The sequence below is a fragment of the Chinchilla lanigera genome, unplaced genomic scaffold, assembly GCF_000276665.1.
Source record: "Chinchilla lanigera isolate Chin_1 unplaced genomic scaffold, ChiLan1.0 scaffold00047, whole genome shotgun sequence".
In the NCBI taxonomy this organism is placed as follows: Eukaryota; Metazoa; Chordata; class Mammalia; order Rodentia; family Chinchillidae; genus Chinchilla; species Chinchilla lanigera.
In genome coordinates this window covers 4,348,006-4,365,946 of record NW_004955448.1, presented here as the reverse complement: position 1 = coordinate 4,365,946, position 17,941 = coordinate 4,348,006, and the positions used below count along the sequence as shown (strand labels likewise).

The 17,941-nt window shown below is 37.2% G+C and overlaps 1 protein-coding gene across 1 annotated transcript in view; it reads left to right on the top strand.

Annotated features, from left to right (window-relative positions):
* LOC106149538 (translation initiation factor IF-2-like) overlaps window positions 1–17,941 on the top strand; it is a gene marked incomplete in the record, with an annotated part of 36,694 nt that overhangs the window by 814 nt on the left and 17,939 nt on the right. The window contains 2 exon segments of the mRNA XM_013518657.1: window positions 1–310; window positions 17,774–17,852. Coding sequence (XP_013374111.1) covers window positions 1–156 — 156 coding nt within the window.

Here is a 17,941-nt window from a genome sequence, read left to right as displayed (position 1 = left end):
CTCGCCCGGCCGCCGCGAGGTAGTGGCGAGGCGAAGCGTGCGCCCGCTCGGCGGCGGCCGTTGGCGGGCGACTGGCCCGCGAGCGCACTTTCGCTCTCCAGCCGGCTATCTCCTCGAGTGAAGTTGCTGACACACAGGAAACCCTCCGACCGCTGAGAGCCTGCTGCCCGCGGCTCCCCCGCCGCCAGTCACAGGCTGAGGTCTCTAAGGCCCCCTAGCACCAAGCCAGGTGTTTGCAAACTGCGCACAGCCGGCAGTCCGGGCTGGGAACGCCCAGGCGTTGCGCGGCGCCTCGCTTCGCCCAGCGCAAGTAGGAACCTGCTGCTCCGGAGTGCGCGAGCCTCCCAGGGAGCGAGGCTGGGAGGAGGCTGGGGAGGCCCCTCTGCGGTTCGCATCCGTGCCCCCCTTTATTCCAATACTTTTCCTGTTAACCAAATGCTCTACTGATAAGCCCACGTCACTAGGAGCGTCACTGCGAGAATTTCTAAAAGGGCCTGGTAAAAATCGGGTTCGTAAATTCTACGTGTTGGTTCAGTCCAATTTGACGTGATAGACACCTAATACGTACTGGATAAACAAGCTCCCAAATCTTCCGGGTGAACTACTTTTAATTAAAGATTAGCGACTACAGTGAAAAATATTGAGTCAATAGCAAAGCTTTCGGAAATGACCGAAATATGAAATACAGTTTTATGTAGATATAAAACCCAATCTCAGTTCCAAAGTGATTAAGGTATACCTGGGGGAGGTGTTTCCGATCCTTCTTCTTAGAGTGATTGGCTACAATTACCTCTAGTGAGTATTTTAAAAATAATGAGGACTTCCCTGATTATCACACTTACTTAAAAACTGCTTTTCCCCCCTTGAATACATCAAAAATTTAGCCAGTGCGTTTCACACAGGTACGTGAGAATGCTTAATTGAAAACTAATTGAGTTGTTTGCTGTTCAGGGACATATTTAAATGGGCCCACCCCAGAAAGGAAACAAGTACCCTTTGACAATGTACATTTAATGATATATTAACAGAAAATTTTCTTTTAACATCATTTGTTTAAAAAAAATCTATAGCGCCCTTAGAAAAATCCAAAGGGGAAGAAAAATCCAAGAACAAAATATATGCTATAACCGTTTCTTTCTTGTCCCGGATGTTACACAACAGTGTTCCCTCGAAAATATTCAGAGGAAAACCACGAGCTGTCGACTTTAATACTAGAAGGAAGATACACCCAGACCCCAGGCAGTGTTTGAGAGAAACTCGTACACAAAGGGCCATAACCAAGTACATGACCCACCATCAACATGCTAGTGGTGGTGATAAAGAGAACAACATGAAAATACAGTGAGAAAAATGAAGTAAATAACTCAAAGAGTAAAATGTTGCTGTTCAAAGAGACTTGATTATGTTTCCCTCCAGTCTCCAAATTAAATTATTCTGTAACTCTGAGCCTTAACATGGAACATCTTTCTATCGTTAGGAAAAGACGACGCTAGCTGGCATGCATGGTCTATTAAGAGGGAGAAAGAAGCAAAGAAACCCATTAAGAGTTTCAGGAGTGCTCAGTGGATCCTTACCCTTCGCTCCTGTGCTTTCTCCATTTGCAGCCTAAGCAGTAGGCAACCTCACTCGGAAGTCTGCTGCAAATGCATTAAGTCATAAAATGAATGCTTCACGCTGTACGTTTAGGCCAAATGCCCTTACCTACTTCCAAAAAATTTACATCTTACTAGGAGTTTGCAGGAGGTAGTTAGTCTAAGGGCGCTATAGATTATTTTTAAACAAATGATGTTAAATGCGCATTTTGTAAGCACTGTTTTTATATTCAACCTGCTTAATTACATATTTACAGTGTTCCCAGATTATATTATGAATCAAAATTTTACCTGTATTCAATAATTATGTATTTATAACTTTCTCTTTGCAAAACTTGGAGATTTAATGCAGGAAAAAGAATACCACCTAAGACCTATTAATGTCTGTATTTATTCACATCTGACTACCAATTATACGTGCTTTAGACATAAAAAAATGTGCTCCATATATTTGAATGTTTACCTCAGACATTCCTTGTTAACTTTCTTCGGATATGAGAAAGGATGTGTTGGGGCTCAGACGCTCCACAGTGCGCCTCTTTGGCACGAATGTCCTGCACTGCAGAAGACCAGAGGCTTCTGATGAAGCAGAGCTTTGCCTTGACCTTCTGTTCTCCTGTGTCTTCCTCCTTTTTCCCTGACGTGAATCATCGAAACAAAAGTTCCTCTTCCCAAAGGTTGCTCAGAGGCTCTAGAACTTCTTTCCCCCAAAGCCAGCTTAGGTGACGTACAAAGATCACCTCTTCTTTTTCACTGTAGACTGTTATTCCAGAGGGATCCTGCCCTAGAGCTGGGAGAAAGAGGAGACAGAGAAGACAAGAATCCACACAGACAAAACTTGCAGGTTTTCCTCTCAGGACATTGTCCTTGGATCACACCGTTTTTACCCAACCACATGCCTACATGCTATCAGTTCGTCTTTAAATTTACAAAGAAAACCAGCCTTTACCCAGTCTTTGGGTCTGCATTTGTGAAGATTGTTATGTCATATAAAACTTTGGTTAAATATTAGGTTTTTCTCCTTTTAACCTACCTTTTAGTATGGGTAGGCGAGGAAAAGTATCACAACTTTCCACCCATATGGATATAAATTGCTTATCTTCAAAAGGTGTATAATTTGACACTTAAAGCACATTATCTGCTTTGAGCTTTGAAAATATCCTACAACAATAGTTGACAGTTATATCTATATTTTATAACTGATGGAACTAAAGTATAGAAACTATAATTTATCTGTAGTCACACACAAGAAACTGAGATTTAAACATAGGCCCTGTATCTCTAAAGCCCATGCAATTAAGCACTACCCTATGGTGAAATATAAACAAGTAAAGGACACTGATGGGAGAGTTTAAATTTTACGTGGTCCACGTAGCTTGAGCATGAAAGGGCTTTTCCCAGCAGCCATCTGTCAAGATGAGCCAGAACTTGAAAGGGATAACAGTCAAGAAGTGTTTCTAAAGTCTCCTAAATACTTTACTTTTCCACATAAACCATATATATATATATATATATATATATATATATATATATATATGAGAGATTAAGAGATGGAAAGGGACAGCCAGATATTGGAAGTCATATCTGCTCAGCTTTTGATTCAAAACCAAAAGGTTGTTTTTCTTACGTGTATGCCCATTCTCTTTATTTTCTTGAGAAAAATCTCCTCTTTTTCCTTCTTTAATGTCACAGAACATCTAAAAATCATTTAAGGTGGGAAGATCATTGCAAGTTACAGTTGAAAGCCGCAAACTGAAAGAGAAAAAAATCAGGCACATACTGAGAAAGAATGAGAGGCATGTCCCATGTCAGGAGGGCCCAGCTGCTCCTGTAAATTATACCCTTGTCATGGACCCAATCAGTAGGGCTTCCTGAAATGACTTTCATTAAGAATTATGCAGGGTACAGGACAGAATAGGACAGTAAGCTGATCCAAGGTTGGAGAGAGGAGAAGGACAGAGGAAAGCAGGACAGCAAGGAGGCCAGGGAAAAGGAAGAGGACAGACAGGAAGGGGCGAGGGGAGTGAAGAAGAGGGAAGGAGGAGGAGGAGGAAGAGGGGGGCTGAGGGAGGGGAAACAGTGGGGGGGCAGAGGAAAAGAAAGCAAGGTACTGGTTCAGAGGTAGAAGAGCACAGCTGCTGTAGTATTTAGGGTTTAGTCTGGGTGGTTTAGCGGTACCCAGGGTCTGGGAGATGGTGAAAGAACACAGTCTGTATGAACCCGTGGATGGAGTCAGGTCCTGTGGCAGATGACACTGAGCTAGGTTTTCTATTTGCACCTAACTCTTGCAGGAATCTATAAATACCAGGCCACATAAACCTTCTTCAACCCTTAGAAAGTTTCTTGCTCCTAAAAGTTAGGAAAGAGTGTTCAAGAAAATTGCTTTGCTATATTCATTTTTAAAGTATTACTCTCCTTTTCCTCATTGAAGTGAAGCCCTAACCTTCCTGTTCTCAAGCATTTTATAATACTTTTGAAAACATCTTTGTTACATCCTGAATTTAAGACTCCAGTTCTGACATGTAGCTTTGGTTTTTCTCTAATTAACCTTGTGTGATATAAATTTTAATTCATCTTTACACTGTCTCTAACCTCCTTATTTATACATAGCTATGCCTTAGAACGTTTATGGTAAAAGCTCATGAATTCCATGTTGTATGCCAGTTCTTGTGTGACTTCTTTAGAAATTTTGCTTAGAGACAGTAATAAATATTTATAAAGGCTGTAGATACATAAATACCTTTAAAGAATGTTACCCAGTTCTGAGGTCTGGAGCTAAAAACCATGGAGAATTTCCATGGCACCCCAAAGAATAAGAATATGACATTATTTGAAAGAGTCTTTGAGCATTATATCTGTAATCAGTAATTACACACTTTTGATACATCTGTAATTTGCATATATGAGCTAAACTCCAAACATGCAAATGAAAATCTTGTAAAAATAAACATCCCTGTTTTTCTTATGTTGAGTGGCATCTTCCATCAGCTCACCCCTTCCTTGTCTTAGTTACTTTTCTGTCAATGCTGTGACAAAATACCAGACACCTAAAGTTAAAAGGGAGAAAGGTTTATTTAGCTCACAGTTTGTACAGGTTTCAGTTCATAATCGGCTGGCTCCAAGGCAGGGTGGAACGTGGCAGAGGGACAACAGTTCATAGTGGCACCAGACAGCAAGAGCAACAAGCAGAAGAGAGAGATAAGCCTCTTTGGGTCCCTTATATTGTATCAAATCTCACAGGATTAGGGCAGTGCCAATCCAGTCAGTGGACCGATCCAGCAATCACCCACCCTTAATCCCAGCATTGCACTATGAATCAATCACAGTCTCTAGGTTCAGCCACCTCCAAAAAGCCCCTGTGATCACATGAGGCTTCGGGAGGACATCTACATTCAAACTATAACACCCTGATATGTTGATCTTAACTGTGTCTGGAGTGTTTCACACTTTTCAAGTTTAAATTAATAGCACCTGGTGTCACATTTCAGATTGGAAATTTGGCTCTCTGAAGAATTGATAGTAAGTTTTCACCAGAGGCCTGCAAAGTGGACCAGTTTTAAATAGATGAACTTTATATCTGTTTTTATAAGTGATTCACATATTCCTTTAGCTTAGATTTTGTAGAAATGCTGGCAAAATTGGCTACTACCAGCTTTCGTTTTTTGTTTGTTTTTTTTTCTGGTACCAGGAATCAAACTCATGGCCTTGTGCTTGCCAGGCAGTTGCTGTGCCGCTGAGCTGAATCCCTAGCCCTGTTTTTTGTTTTGGTTTTTTTTTTGTTGGTTTTTTACCAGTATACTACCAGCTTTCCTACAACAAACCAAACTTCAGATACATTCTAAAAATATATCATGGTAGCCAAAGAAAGCACCAGTGAGTCAGCCTACTCAAGGGAAGAGAAGAAGAGAAGTAGTCCTATCAAATGTCTATATAAATTAAATTAAAAATAAAAGTTATTTATTGGTTGGATGAGAACAAAGATAAAGACTAAGTAATAAAGATAGATAAATAGGCATTTGTTTCTGGACACATTCTTGTGTTTCCAATGATAGGGTTTAACACAGTCTCAGGCTCAAATTACTTTTGCTTTTCTTCATCTTCCAGTCTTATTTTTAGGCATCTGACATTGCAACTAAATATATATCGTATGGATGGCATCATAGTTATAATAACTAGAGAAGTTGAAAACTGTCTCCCTCACCTTGTACTGTTTTTGAATCACACTATAAGTTTTTGAACTTGGGTATGTTACAAATCAACTGTTGTAATCTCCCTAGAAAGAAGTAGTATATGAGGTGGGATCCCAGATTTTGCATTCATAACAAGTTCCGTATGACCCCAAGCTCTTCACTCCAATGCTACCTTCTGAATAGTAAGTTTCAATGAATCCTGCTTAACATTGCTTTGCTACATAAATTTTAAAATGTTGTAGCTGCTCCTGGCCAAAACTAATACACCTTAAGGCTTTAGTAACTGTGAACTGTGACACACATGTGATGAATTGTTTGGAATGACTTTCATGATGAGCTCATGGTACATGGTTAAACACATCAGTTTGGAGAAGCAGACAAAACTGGATTCAGAAGTCAGTTAGGGCTGAGGTTGGAGCTTTATGGTATAGCGCTTGACTAACATGTGCACGGCTCCGGCCCCGTAAGAAGTCAGCTAGGCCCACTGACAAGCAAAGAAACTGGATAATGGCCAAATTTATCTTGTATCAATGTTCTGATCAAATAATTCCCATATCACAAGATACCTTTGAAAATGTCTTCATGTGCAGAAGGTGATTAAACTGTACCTCAGTTTAAACTATACCTGCCACTATGAAATGCAAAATAAGTGACAGCTATTGTAATTATTGTTTATAGTATGCTCGTTTTTATCTCTACCTGTCTTTCTTTGTTTTCCCTCGGTTTTCTCTTTCTGCTGATCACTTTTCTCTCTCCACGGAGGCATGATTCAATATGGCTATTCAACGCCTGACATTTTTCCAGTGATAAATTCCTGAGGAAAGAATCCATGTGGCATGGTCCACCTCACTTAGTCCTAGAGAAGGGGATGATGAGCCAGATGATCATAGTCTTCCTCCAGGACTGAGCAACAGACTCCCCGCAAAGAAAAAAAAGATAGAAGAAGGAATTATGTCTTGTAGAAGGGGATATTTAGGCACGTGGGATGTGTTCAACTAGTGAAATTGTGATTATCTTGGGTTTCAAAGAGAATGTGACCATAAACATGATTGGGACAGCAAAGCAGAGCAGGGAAGAGCAGAGAAGAGAAGGAGAAGGAGGAAGAGGAAGAGGAAGGAAAGAGGAAACGAAGGAAACTCAATGTGACAAATTCCAAACACCTAGCGGTGGAGGACTGTGCATGTGGCTATGCAGAAGCGGTTGGAGAGAAGTACTCCCGGAGAGATGAGAGCAGATCCAGGGCAGGGCCCACCTTCTGCCTAAATTTTGAGGAGATGTTCGTGAGAATTTGCTACCAGTGAAGGGACCCAAATAGAGATCTATAGGGAAAAGAAAGAACTAAGCAAAAGAATGAACTAAGGAGGGAAAAGGCAAAGAAGATGACCATCTCAGCTGTTTGGTCTTTGCTAAGGGAAAGGCGAGGAAAACGTGAAAGAAGGGAAAGAATCTTTGTATTCCTGCTGGGAAAGCTTCCTTCAGCCAAAGATAAATTATGAGGTTCTGCTTTCGTCACAGAAACCAGGCCTATGGCATGTCATTGCTCCTGGGACCCAAATGATTAATTCATTTTGGAGGAACCCCAGGGACATATTTACAGCAATTTGAGTCCCTAGGAATAAGGCATTTGACATGTGCTTCAGAGCAGCAGAGAAATTGAATTTGGTTTGGAGAATGAGTGCCTCAGGAGAAAGAGAGAAACAAGGCTGGGAAAACTATGCAGTGATTGCATTAGCCAGGCACGGTTAGGCGTTCTGTTGGTTGTGCTCAGGCATGAAACTGTGCCTGGAAGAGACATCGCCACTTACTTTAGCAAGACATGATGAGAGATTCACATCACCACTAGACATGGCAGACCGAAGAGGGTTAGGATTTGGAAATGTACGTGTGAAAGACGGGACAGAGAGATGTCAGGTTTAACTACTCATCTAATTATTTTTATTTAAAGATAGACAAAGATTATCAACAGTGTCAGGGAAACTCAGAAATGTGCCTATTTAACAAAATGGAAAGCAAAAACAATATGTAGTCATTCTCAGAGGAAGATCATGCTTGTAATATTCATCCAAGAGTATGTTATATGCAAGGAAGGGTTAAAAGAAAGAACTGAGCTGGTAACATCTGCTCAAAGTGAATGCAGGGAAAGGATGTCAGGCTCTAAGGGGAGGATATAGAACAGGCATCTCCAGAGCAGATGGGAATAAAGCAATTGTAGCTCAGGCCATGGAAAGAAAAAGGCAAAGAGAAATACACACAGTACTAGGATAAACAAGAGATAGCTGGGGTATGAGGAAAAAGATAAGCTCTCCTGACTCCATAAAAGATTACTGGTCAGAAGTACTTGGAGTTAAGGCATGAGAAAGAGGAGGAAATACATCTGTTTTTCTTCATGGAAGGCAATACTCGAGAAAACAAGCATGGCATCCTGACGATGTAAACATGCAATATTTAATGTCATATGTAAAGCCCTGTATGAGTATACTGACATAGCTGAATGTGGTACAGGAGGTGTATGAGGAAATGAGCTATAACACCTTGGACAATGAGAAGAGGCCAGAAAATAAAGACAAGGAGCATTAATGGCAAAAGAAAATAAGTATCAAAGAAATCTTTAAGGGCTGATAAATGTCCTACATGACTGGATAAAGCAGAGCTTAATATAATGTCTCAAAGCTAAAAAAACTGATTATACCACCTTGAACTGAAAAGTATACATGAAATGTAAGGTGTCTGTGTGTTTGTGCATGGCTTATAAAAAGAAGCAGGATCAAAAACTAAGGGTACGTGCTGTGGTTCTCCAGTGAGAGAAATTAGAAAAGGGCTATTGAGAATGACGTGGAATATTTAAAATGTGTCTAGGAAAGCTATGGCTTTCTGCCACAGTGACACGATCAATAAATAATTATTATCGTAATTCCTATGGAGGAAGTGGAAGGTGTGATGGCATTTTCAGAGAGGAAAGTATTCCTAATTAATGGCATCAGCTCAATTCCTTTTGTAAACTGACCCAACTGACCTCTTTTACTATATTTTTAGCTTATGGGAAACCATTATAAAAATAAATATGATGCAATAAAGAGACTCACCAGTCATTTTAAAAATGTATTTTATTCCTTATAAAAATGACTTATGTAAGAAGAAAGAAAAGCTGAAGCCACCACACACATGCATGTGCATACACATGCCCGTATACAGAAAAATGGGCAAAATATAAAAAGTAACATCCCATAAGTTTGAGTAACCAACCGTAATGTACATTTATCCAGAGACTTTCTTCTTCAGTTATATTCACATGAATTTATAATTATATGTATATTGTAAATTGGACTCATATACCTTCCTCCTGACATATATACACTTTCTCTTTTTTTCTTCCTTTCTTCCTCTCTTTTTCTTTCTTTCTTTCTTGCTTTCTTGCTTTCTTGCTTTCTTTCTTTCTTTCCATCCATCCTTCCTTCCTTCCTTCCTTCTTCCCTTCTTTCTTTTTTTAGTACTGGGGATTGAATTTAAGGCCTTCCACTGAAGTACATCACCATCCTGTTTTTTATTTTTTACACTGAGATAGTCTTGCTAAGTTGTTAAATTGGTTAAGTTGCCCAAGCTGGGCTGGACTTGTGATCCGGCTGCCTAAGCCTCCTAGAGTGCTGGGATTATAGGCATGCACCACCACACCTGGCTCCAATTTTCTTAAGAGTGACAGAGTGCCAATAATATCATCGCAAGGGTAAAAGAAACCTGGAGTCTACTGGCATTCCTGCATGTGAAAGACTAACACAATAACCAACAGCTTAATACAAAATTACAGAAAACTAAGAGTGTTGAAGGGGATCTGATTTCCTTAAAAGATATTGCAGGGCATCAACTAAGTTTAGCTTAAGAAATTGAATCAGGTAAACAATATTCTTTTTCCTGCCAACAAAGACAAAACGCTCTTATCCCTGAACTTAATGCAAGATTTTATATCTCAACATTCTCTGACCAGAAAGTATCAGAGGAGCTCCCATGGTGCAATCGGTTAGCACTCAGTACTTATACAGAAATTATCAGAAAGGAAGCAACATAGCTGATGGATTATGTAATTTTAAAGCAATTTAAAATATTTTAAAATGAATTTTAAAAATCAAACATTGGAAAACTATCAGGTAAATTACCAAATTAAAGTAATAGTTATTCTAAATTCATTAAAATGAAAATATTGAAATTATAAAGACAGTAAGAAATACAAGGAATGAATATTTTAAAATACACCACTAGCCTATACTAGAAATGATAATAGAAACAAAACAAAAAGAAGAGGGAAAAAGACTGTTTACTTGGGAAATAAAAGAAAGATTGAGAGACAAAAATTGGATATCAGAAATAAGATAGTGAACATTACAATCAATCATAAAGTGTTCTTCTTGAAGATATAGAAACCTAAACTAAGTACGTTAGGGTATAGTAGTCCTTCCAGCCATGTCCTTGACAGTCATAAAAATAATAGGAAATATTTGTGTGTATTTACTGTGTCAAGCCCACAATTTTTTTTCTAATTTAAACTTTAGGGATAATTATAAGATAATTTTCTCCTGAAGAGACACAGTTTTATTGAAATGGCAAACAATAAAAGCAGAAAACATAAAACAATAAAGATATTGAGACAGAGGTAAAAACCACAAACTTAAAAAGGAAAATAAAATCATTTTAATACAAAGACATGTCAAACTAAATAAATACCCACAAATGAGAAGCTGCTACATTTGATGATGAAGATAGGAAGGAACATATTAAGAGGTTAATAAATAAACACAAGACAAAGTAGACATACTGTGCAGAAAATTTTGTAGGAACCCATGAACTCCTAATTAAAACCAATATAGGAAAACATGCTAATTCCTTAAAAGAAGAATGTAAAAGTAAAATACCTAATAAGATGCACTGTAACAAGATTTGGGACCTACACGGCTGAAATTAACTGGAAGAACTATAGAAAGGGAACTAACATGAGCAGGAGAGATTGGGATTTATATAAAAAGTTATTGGGTATTCTTAAAAGGAAGGAATGGAACCCAGTGTTCTAGTCATGGGGTAAAGTCCTTCTGGGAGAACAGAAATGTAGAAGCCTACAAATGAGTGATGGGAACTGGAGGATGCACTGAGAGGGAAAAACCACAACATAGAAAAGAGGGGTAAACCACATCACAGAGAAAGAAAGGCAGAAAATGCAAGAAGTTAATTTTCAAAGCCCTGTAAATCATTGCATAAGGGGAGAGTTAGTAAACATGTAAGTAATGCTTTCAAATACCATTATTACATTAAATATATAAAAGTGAATACTACATACAGAAAAAGCATTAAAACAAATATGGTTTCATTTGCTTCATTCCAGATTATGAGTAGATAGGATCCATTAGGCTCCAGGTGTTGAAGATATAAGGGCTACTACAAGGAAGCCCTGTAATGGCATCAAATGAAGCAGACTAAGAGGGGATGTACAGTTGGTTCTCTCTGTTCTGTGACCCTGGGGCCACAGAGCCACTTAGGATGGAATTAATGGTGGCTTTTTCTAGCTAGAATAAGCAACTCAGTGCTCTTCATGCGATGCTTAATCCCTCTCTCTCTCCCTCTCTCTCTCTCTTTGTTTTGGTACCAGAAATCAAACTCATGACCTCAGGCTTGCCTGCAGGCAAGTGCTTATGCCGCTGAACTATATCCCTGGCCCAACTCTTTCTCAATAATAGAATTGCAGCATTACATATTTTGGTGCTTTATAGCAGTTAAAGACATAAAGACTTATAGTTAGTGTTAAACTGTGAAAATAACTGAAGTTGCCCTCAGTGTGCAGAGAGAGTGTGCCAACGGTGATTTATAATTCTTTCTTACCCTGCGACCATTCTTCTCTAAAATCAGCAACACGCATCGAGTTCATCCTCTTGCATCTCTTGCATGAAGTTATTATTTTAAAAAGAGACGAGATGACATGTTTCAATACAAGTTTAGATCATTATGGAGGAGAACTCAAACCCTTTGGTACACAAATATCACAAGGTTGTGTGAAGTAGAGTCAGATTAGCTTCTAACCTTCACTCTTCCACTGCCTCAAAATGAGCACTTAGGCTCCCCATGAGCTTATTCTGTCCCTGCAGATCAGCGTGCTCCTTGTGGTATCTACTCATCTCTTGAAATACTTTGAGAATTGTACAGTGGACTTCTACTTTGAACTATTTGGAAAAACCAATGCTATGCAAATTTAAGGAAGTGCTGTTTTAAAACCTCACCTTTACAACAAAGCCGTTTAGGAATTTGAGATCCTATTCCAAGTCAACTATGAATTCTTTATATAGCATGATATAAAATGTTCTCTGAGTACTCCCTTTTACTATTTATTGTATAAATATTTAATGACATACGATCTGAATTACTCTGTTGTAGACTGTTTCTTTCAATAATAAAACAACAGGGAAATAGATAATCGGAGTTTGTAAACACCAAAAGTGGGTTTTGTTTTTTTGTTTTCTTAAAATGAGTTTTCATCATGCTTTCTGTACTCAAAGAACTTACAATTTCTCCCTATTTCATTAAGATGTTCTTGAATTTCTTTATAACAACCCCAAATCTTCCTTCCCAAACCCTATCTTTCTGTCAAGAAAATTTAATCTGTTCCCCAAGTGTTCTGTAGTATTCTGGCCTCCTTTCCTTTTTTTCATGACATTTACTGCCTTCACTATCTTTTCTGTCTTTTCAGTTTTATTCATCTTTCAAACTGAAAAATTGATTCAGAGAAAGAATATGTAGTACATACATTATATATATAACAGTTATATGTGATGTTTTATATTCAAAAACAGGAAACTTTTGGTATACATTTTAACTTCCCAATAATAGTCAAAGCTTTTGTTTTCATGAGGTTGCTTTTTCAAAGGCTCAAACTCTTCTCTCCTCCAACCTTGCCTGATGTGAAGTCTCCTGCTTTACCATCAGCACACCTAAGGAATGTCTACAGTGAGGAAGAACACGAATCTGATGGATTTAATATTTCCCAGCTTGTATTACTTTGCATGCGGCATGATAACACTTTCAAATTTGTCCTCCATCGTTCCGAGAAAGAGTGAAAATAAATTTGTGATAATGAAATTATACTTTTTGCACAGATTTATTCTACTTCCTCACCTGTGCAGTTCTGAAAACTCTATCTACTATAGATACCAATAAAAAAGTTCTTTACCATGACAGAGAAGTCAAAATAAGACATTTATTATAGATATCATACATTTGTTGTATGAGAAAATCCATTAATTTTCAAAGGATATTAATTAGACATAGTGATATGTAAAAATTCAAATAGAATATATCTGAGGCAAGATTGACAAATATGGTGAATGTATAAATTTAAAATATATTATGGTGAAATTTTTTTGACATTTATACTTCTCGAAATATTCCCCCTCACTTCAAACACATTCTACTATTTTTTCTCAATTCCCAAGCAGTTCTGAAATTATACTTTTTGAGTGTCTTTTGTTACACTATCACAGGCTGCTTCTATGTCCTGAATTGATTCAAAATGTTTACCTATGATGGTTATTTTGACCTTGGGGAAGAGATAGAAGTCACATGGTGCCAGATCCAGTGAATCAAGTGGATGAAGACACACTAAGGTTTCTACGAATGGTCTTTCCATGGGATAGCACTTAGCAGCATTACCATATTTCTGATCACATCTCATACTACACTCAGGAGAGAGGACTGCCAGAACAGCTTCAAAAAGTGGCAAGAATGATGGATAGTGTGTTAGAGTGAGGGGAATTATTTTCAAGGGAATTTATGGCAATGTGTCTTTTACTGTTATAAATATTTTAATTTAAACATTTAGTATATTTTGACTACTCCTCATATATACATATTAAACTCTAGTTAGTACACAATAATTACATTTATATTAAAATAATTTAAAGTTAAAAACTATATGACAATGAAAAGAATCACAAGTAATAGTGCAGTCAGAAAAATACCATAGTTATTAAATAAATTGTATCAATAATCAATAATAGTCATACAAAACAGAAATCACAAGGCCAGATAGATTTACAAGTAGACTACACTAAACAGAAGAAATCATACCAATTTTCTACAAGCTTCTCTTAAAGATGAAAGCAGAAGAAATTCTAACTTATTCTATGAAGTCAACATTACTCAAATATGAAAATGAGATTAACATGCTATAAGTAAAGAAAAATACAAGTATTTTAGATGACTATAAGTGCAAAAATCTTAAACAAAATATTAGCAAATGAAATCCAGAAAATTGTGCACCACAACATTGGAATTTAGCACAAGCATGAAGAATAGGTTCAACAGACAAAGATCAACCAGTGTAATCCATCACAGCCAAAAGGCACAGGACCATTTCAACTTAGGTAGAAAAGGCATCTGGCAAAATTCAACACTTCTTTATGATTTAAAAAATATCTCATCAAACTAGGAATAAAGCAAATAGTTTTGATTACCTGGGAACAAACTTTTATTTTTTCCCTCTCAGTCTGTGCAACTTTTATTTCCCTTTCTTGGCTAACTGTATGAGCAATGCAACAATAAAAAACTGCCTTTGTTTATAGTTAACATGATCATTTATGTACAAAAGAAATCTCCTGGAACTAAAAAGTGATTATACCAAAGTAACAGGATACAAAGCTAATATACAAAAGTCAAATGGTTTCCTATACATTAGAACAAATAAGTGAAATTTGAAACTTGGACACAAGATCTTTTACAGTAACACCTTCTAAAAAATAAAATACTTAGCTATAATGTGTAAGACTTCTATGAGGAAAGCCAAGAAGAATGGAGAAGAAAATTCCTAGTTCATGAATAAGAAGGTACAATATTATCAGCATGTTAGTTCTTTCCAAAGTTATTCACTACTTCAGAACAATCCTAAGCTAAATCCTAGCAAGTAATTTTGTGGATATCAAAAAATGAACTCCAGAGTTCGTATGGAGAAGTAAAGAACCTACTAAGCTGGACTCAACACAAAAGAAAACAGAGTGAGAGAACTCACTACCCAAATTCGGCTTTACCGTACAGTCCCTGCCAGTACAGTAGTGTCAGTGGTGAGCAGACAGCTTCATCAGTGGAATGCAACAGGGACCACGGAAATAGTCTCGTATTTGCAACCACAACTGAGGGCTGCAAGCGTATCTGTACTTCCTCCTTCTCCTCCCGTCTCCCCTCCCCACGCAAAGCAGATGATTCACTGCTCCTGCTTTCCTTGAAAGGACCCTCCTTTCAGCAGTACTTCACACTGGAAAACAAAATCCAGGTATTGATCCTCAATTTCAACCCTAGGCAAGGCCTTCCATGTGTGAAGAAGTCCTTTAGTCTAAAAGGTGGTCAAAACAAGGAAAGCAAAGCAAATGAACATTAAAAGGAGTGTGTGTGCATGTGTGAAGGAATCCAAAGAAAAATACAAAGGATAAAGAAAAGTCTACCTTTAGTGAATAAAGCAAAGAAACACATACCATGAAGAGAGTGAGAGAATAATAAAGGTCTATTGACTCTTTTATGCATGATGACATATATTTGAAAACTGTAAGAAGTGTTTTGAAAGTTTAATTCAGAGAAATATCATCTAGGCAGGGAGCAAAACACACAGCATCACGAACTGTGAAAGAAAAGAGCAGAGAGCTTTGACTCAATCCAGGAGGTCCAACATTTGCATGGCAGGTGTTCAAGAAAGGAAAAAACAGAAAATGGAGGGGAAGAATTGAAAAGCATGAATGTGTGGAATAAAAAAGACTAACAAGTGATTTACACATGAAAAAAAATTAAGTCATGCCCTTATAAAAGTTCAGAAACTGCAGTACAAAGAGGAGCTTTTATCCAGAGTTGGGAAAATGGATATATTCACAAAAATAAATTTTAAAAGCACTGACATTGTTAGTAGAACTATTAATTGTGAAAGAGAGAAAGAATGGCCTAATGTTCTGAGTGGAAATGGTTTTTGAACCTAAAAATTTATGCCCAGTTATTTTTCAAGTGTGAGGATCACACGAAAACACTTTCAGAAATACAATGTTTCAAAAATAAAACTTCCAGAATTTTCACAAACTGCTAAGAACAAGTCTCAGAATGAGAGCGTAAACCAAAATAGAGAATTAAGATCCAGGAAAAAAGTGATCCAAGGCAGGAAAAAGGTAAAGCCCCACAATTATAGATGTGTAACAGACACAGAAATCAGTCTCATTTGGAGCAAGAAAGGTAAATTCAAAAAAACATAGTCCAGATGAAAAGCCCACTATGCGTAAATCGTTGAAAGTCGCAATACTGAGTTAGTATTTGTGGTATAGGAGTTAAGAAAATCAATTTGCCATAATTACACTTACAGCTGTACTACGCAATGGTTAATACATTGTGTCAACTTGAGAAGTTTAGAAGTTTAACTCAGCAGGGAGCCAGGGTCCTCACTTTGTAAATATCCTGAGCTTGTGGAAGAGGAGGGCATGGAGATGGTATGGGGTAGTGGGCTTACAATATAAGGGAGGAGAAGAGGCTGGCTTTTGTTCTCCTTTTGTTCTTGCTGCTTCTGTTGTCTTCTGCCAGCTTAAAGTGTTGCCCTCTGCCATGCTACCCTGCCTTGGATCCAGCCGATTATGGACTGAAACCTTCACAACTGTGAGCTAAATAAACCTTTCCTTCCTTAATTATGGGCATTGGGTATTTTGTCTCAGTAACAAGAGAAAAGTAACTAAGACAGCTAGGATGGTTATGATGTTTTGGTAAAAGAGGGATTGCATATGTGGCCCCATAAGATTATATCACATAGTGACAGCAAAGTCACCTTAGTTTGCACAAGTACACTCTAAAAGAGTCACCCCATAGAACTGCCTAATGAAGCACTTGAGAATATTATCCTCATCAGTAAGTGATGCATGACTATACATGGAAAGTTAGCTCATTTTAAAAAGTCTATTATTAAATCTAAGGCAAAATTTTGTACTTGATAGGATTAGAAATACAGTGAACAATAGTTGTATATATTTAATAAAAAGAAACTAGGAATTCATTAAAAAATACGACAAAGTTAGTTTGTGAGAATAGCAAACGACATGCCATGAACAATATCTAAAAAGGTCAATATTTTAAAATTAATTTTTAATTACAACCTGAAATTAGTCCCATTTGAAAAAATGCTTAAAAGAGTGCCTAAAATTGAAACATTTTTTCCCTAGGCAGAAGACCTTCAGTTTTTATAAATTTAAAGGATTTTGATATTAAGGACAAGTCTCTTATCACTGTGATTAGGGTGTACCTGCTTACATGAGTGCTTCCAAATAAAAAATAAAAGTTGCATTTTTTAAATTGAAGTCTATAGTGAATTTTTAAATCAATATTATTACACAGGTTAGAGATGGTAATTTTATTTCTGATGGTTCAATGTCCAGCAGTGATTCACAGTCATTCATCATGAATACCAACTTTGAATTTATAAATAAACCCAAAGGGTAAGAAGGTGTAATGTATATATATCTAATTCAGAACACAAATGTTTTAAAAAAAAACTCATGTACTTCCCTTTTCACGAGTGATTTATCTGTTTTTATATTCTCAGATTGCAGAAAAGTGTATTAGAATAATATCTTGAATTAATTTAGCTATACAAAATCTAAGAGACTCATTTTGGCATTTCTTAAGGACAGAGATAATTGCATTATTATTAATCATTGTAGTGAGAATCAATTATGTATAAAGTGTTTTCGAGATTGTGTTTACAACTACAAAATAATATATGATATCGGGTTGATTGCGTTTTAATCATATACTTATTTGCTATTTTTTGGGTTTCTAGTTTTCCGCCTCCTGTTTAATACACAAAGTTTTTACTTTGCTGTATTTGGGTCACGTGGGGATTGAGTTTTGCAGATTACGTCTTTATAAATATTTCTTTGCTTATTTAGAGACTTTCCATTTATCACTGGAAGTTTTTATTTATAATATAAGATTTCATCTTTTCTTCAGAGAAAAGTGAAGAACGAAGTTGCACTTCTAAGCCTCAAGTAAAAGAAATCAAGAAATTTGGAAGAGGTTTCAGGACTAGGTGAGTTAACAGGTCAAGAAGCCGACTGGCCATAAAGCCGGTAAGTTAAATCACTTGTATTTCATAGTCTCGTGGTCTTATTTATTTTT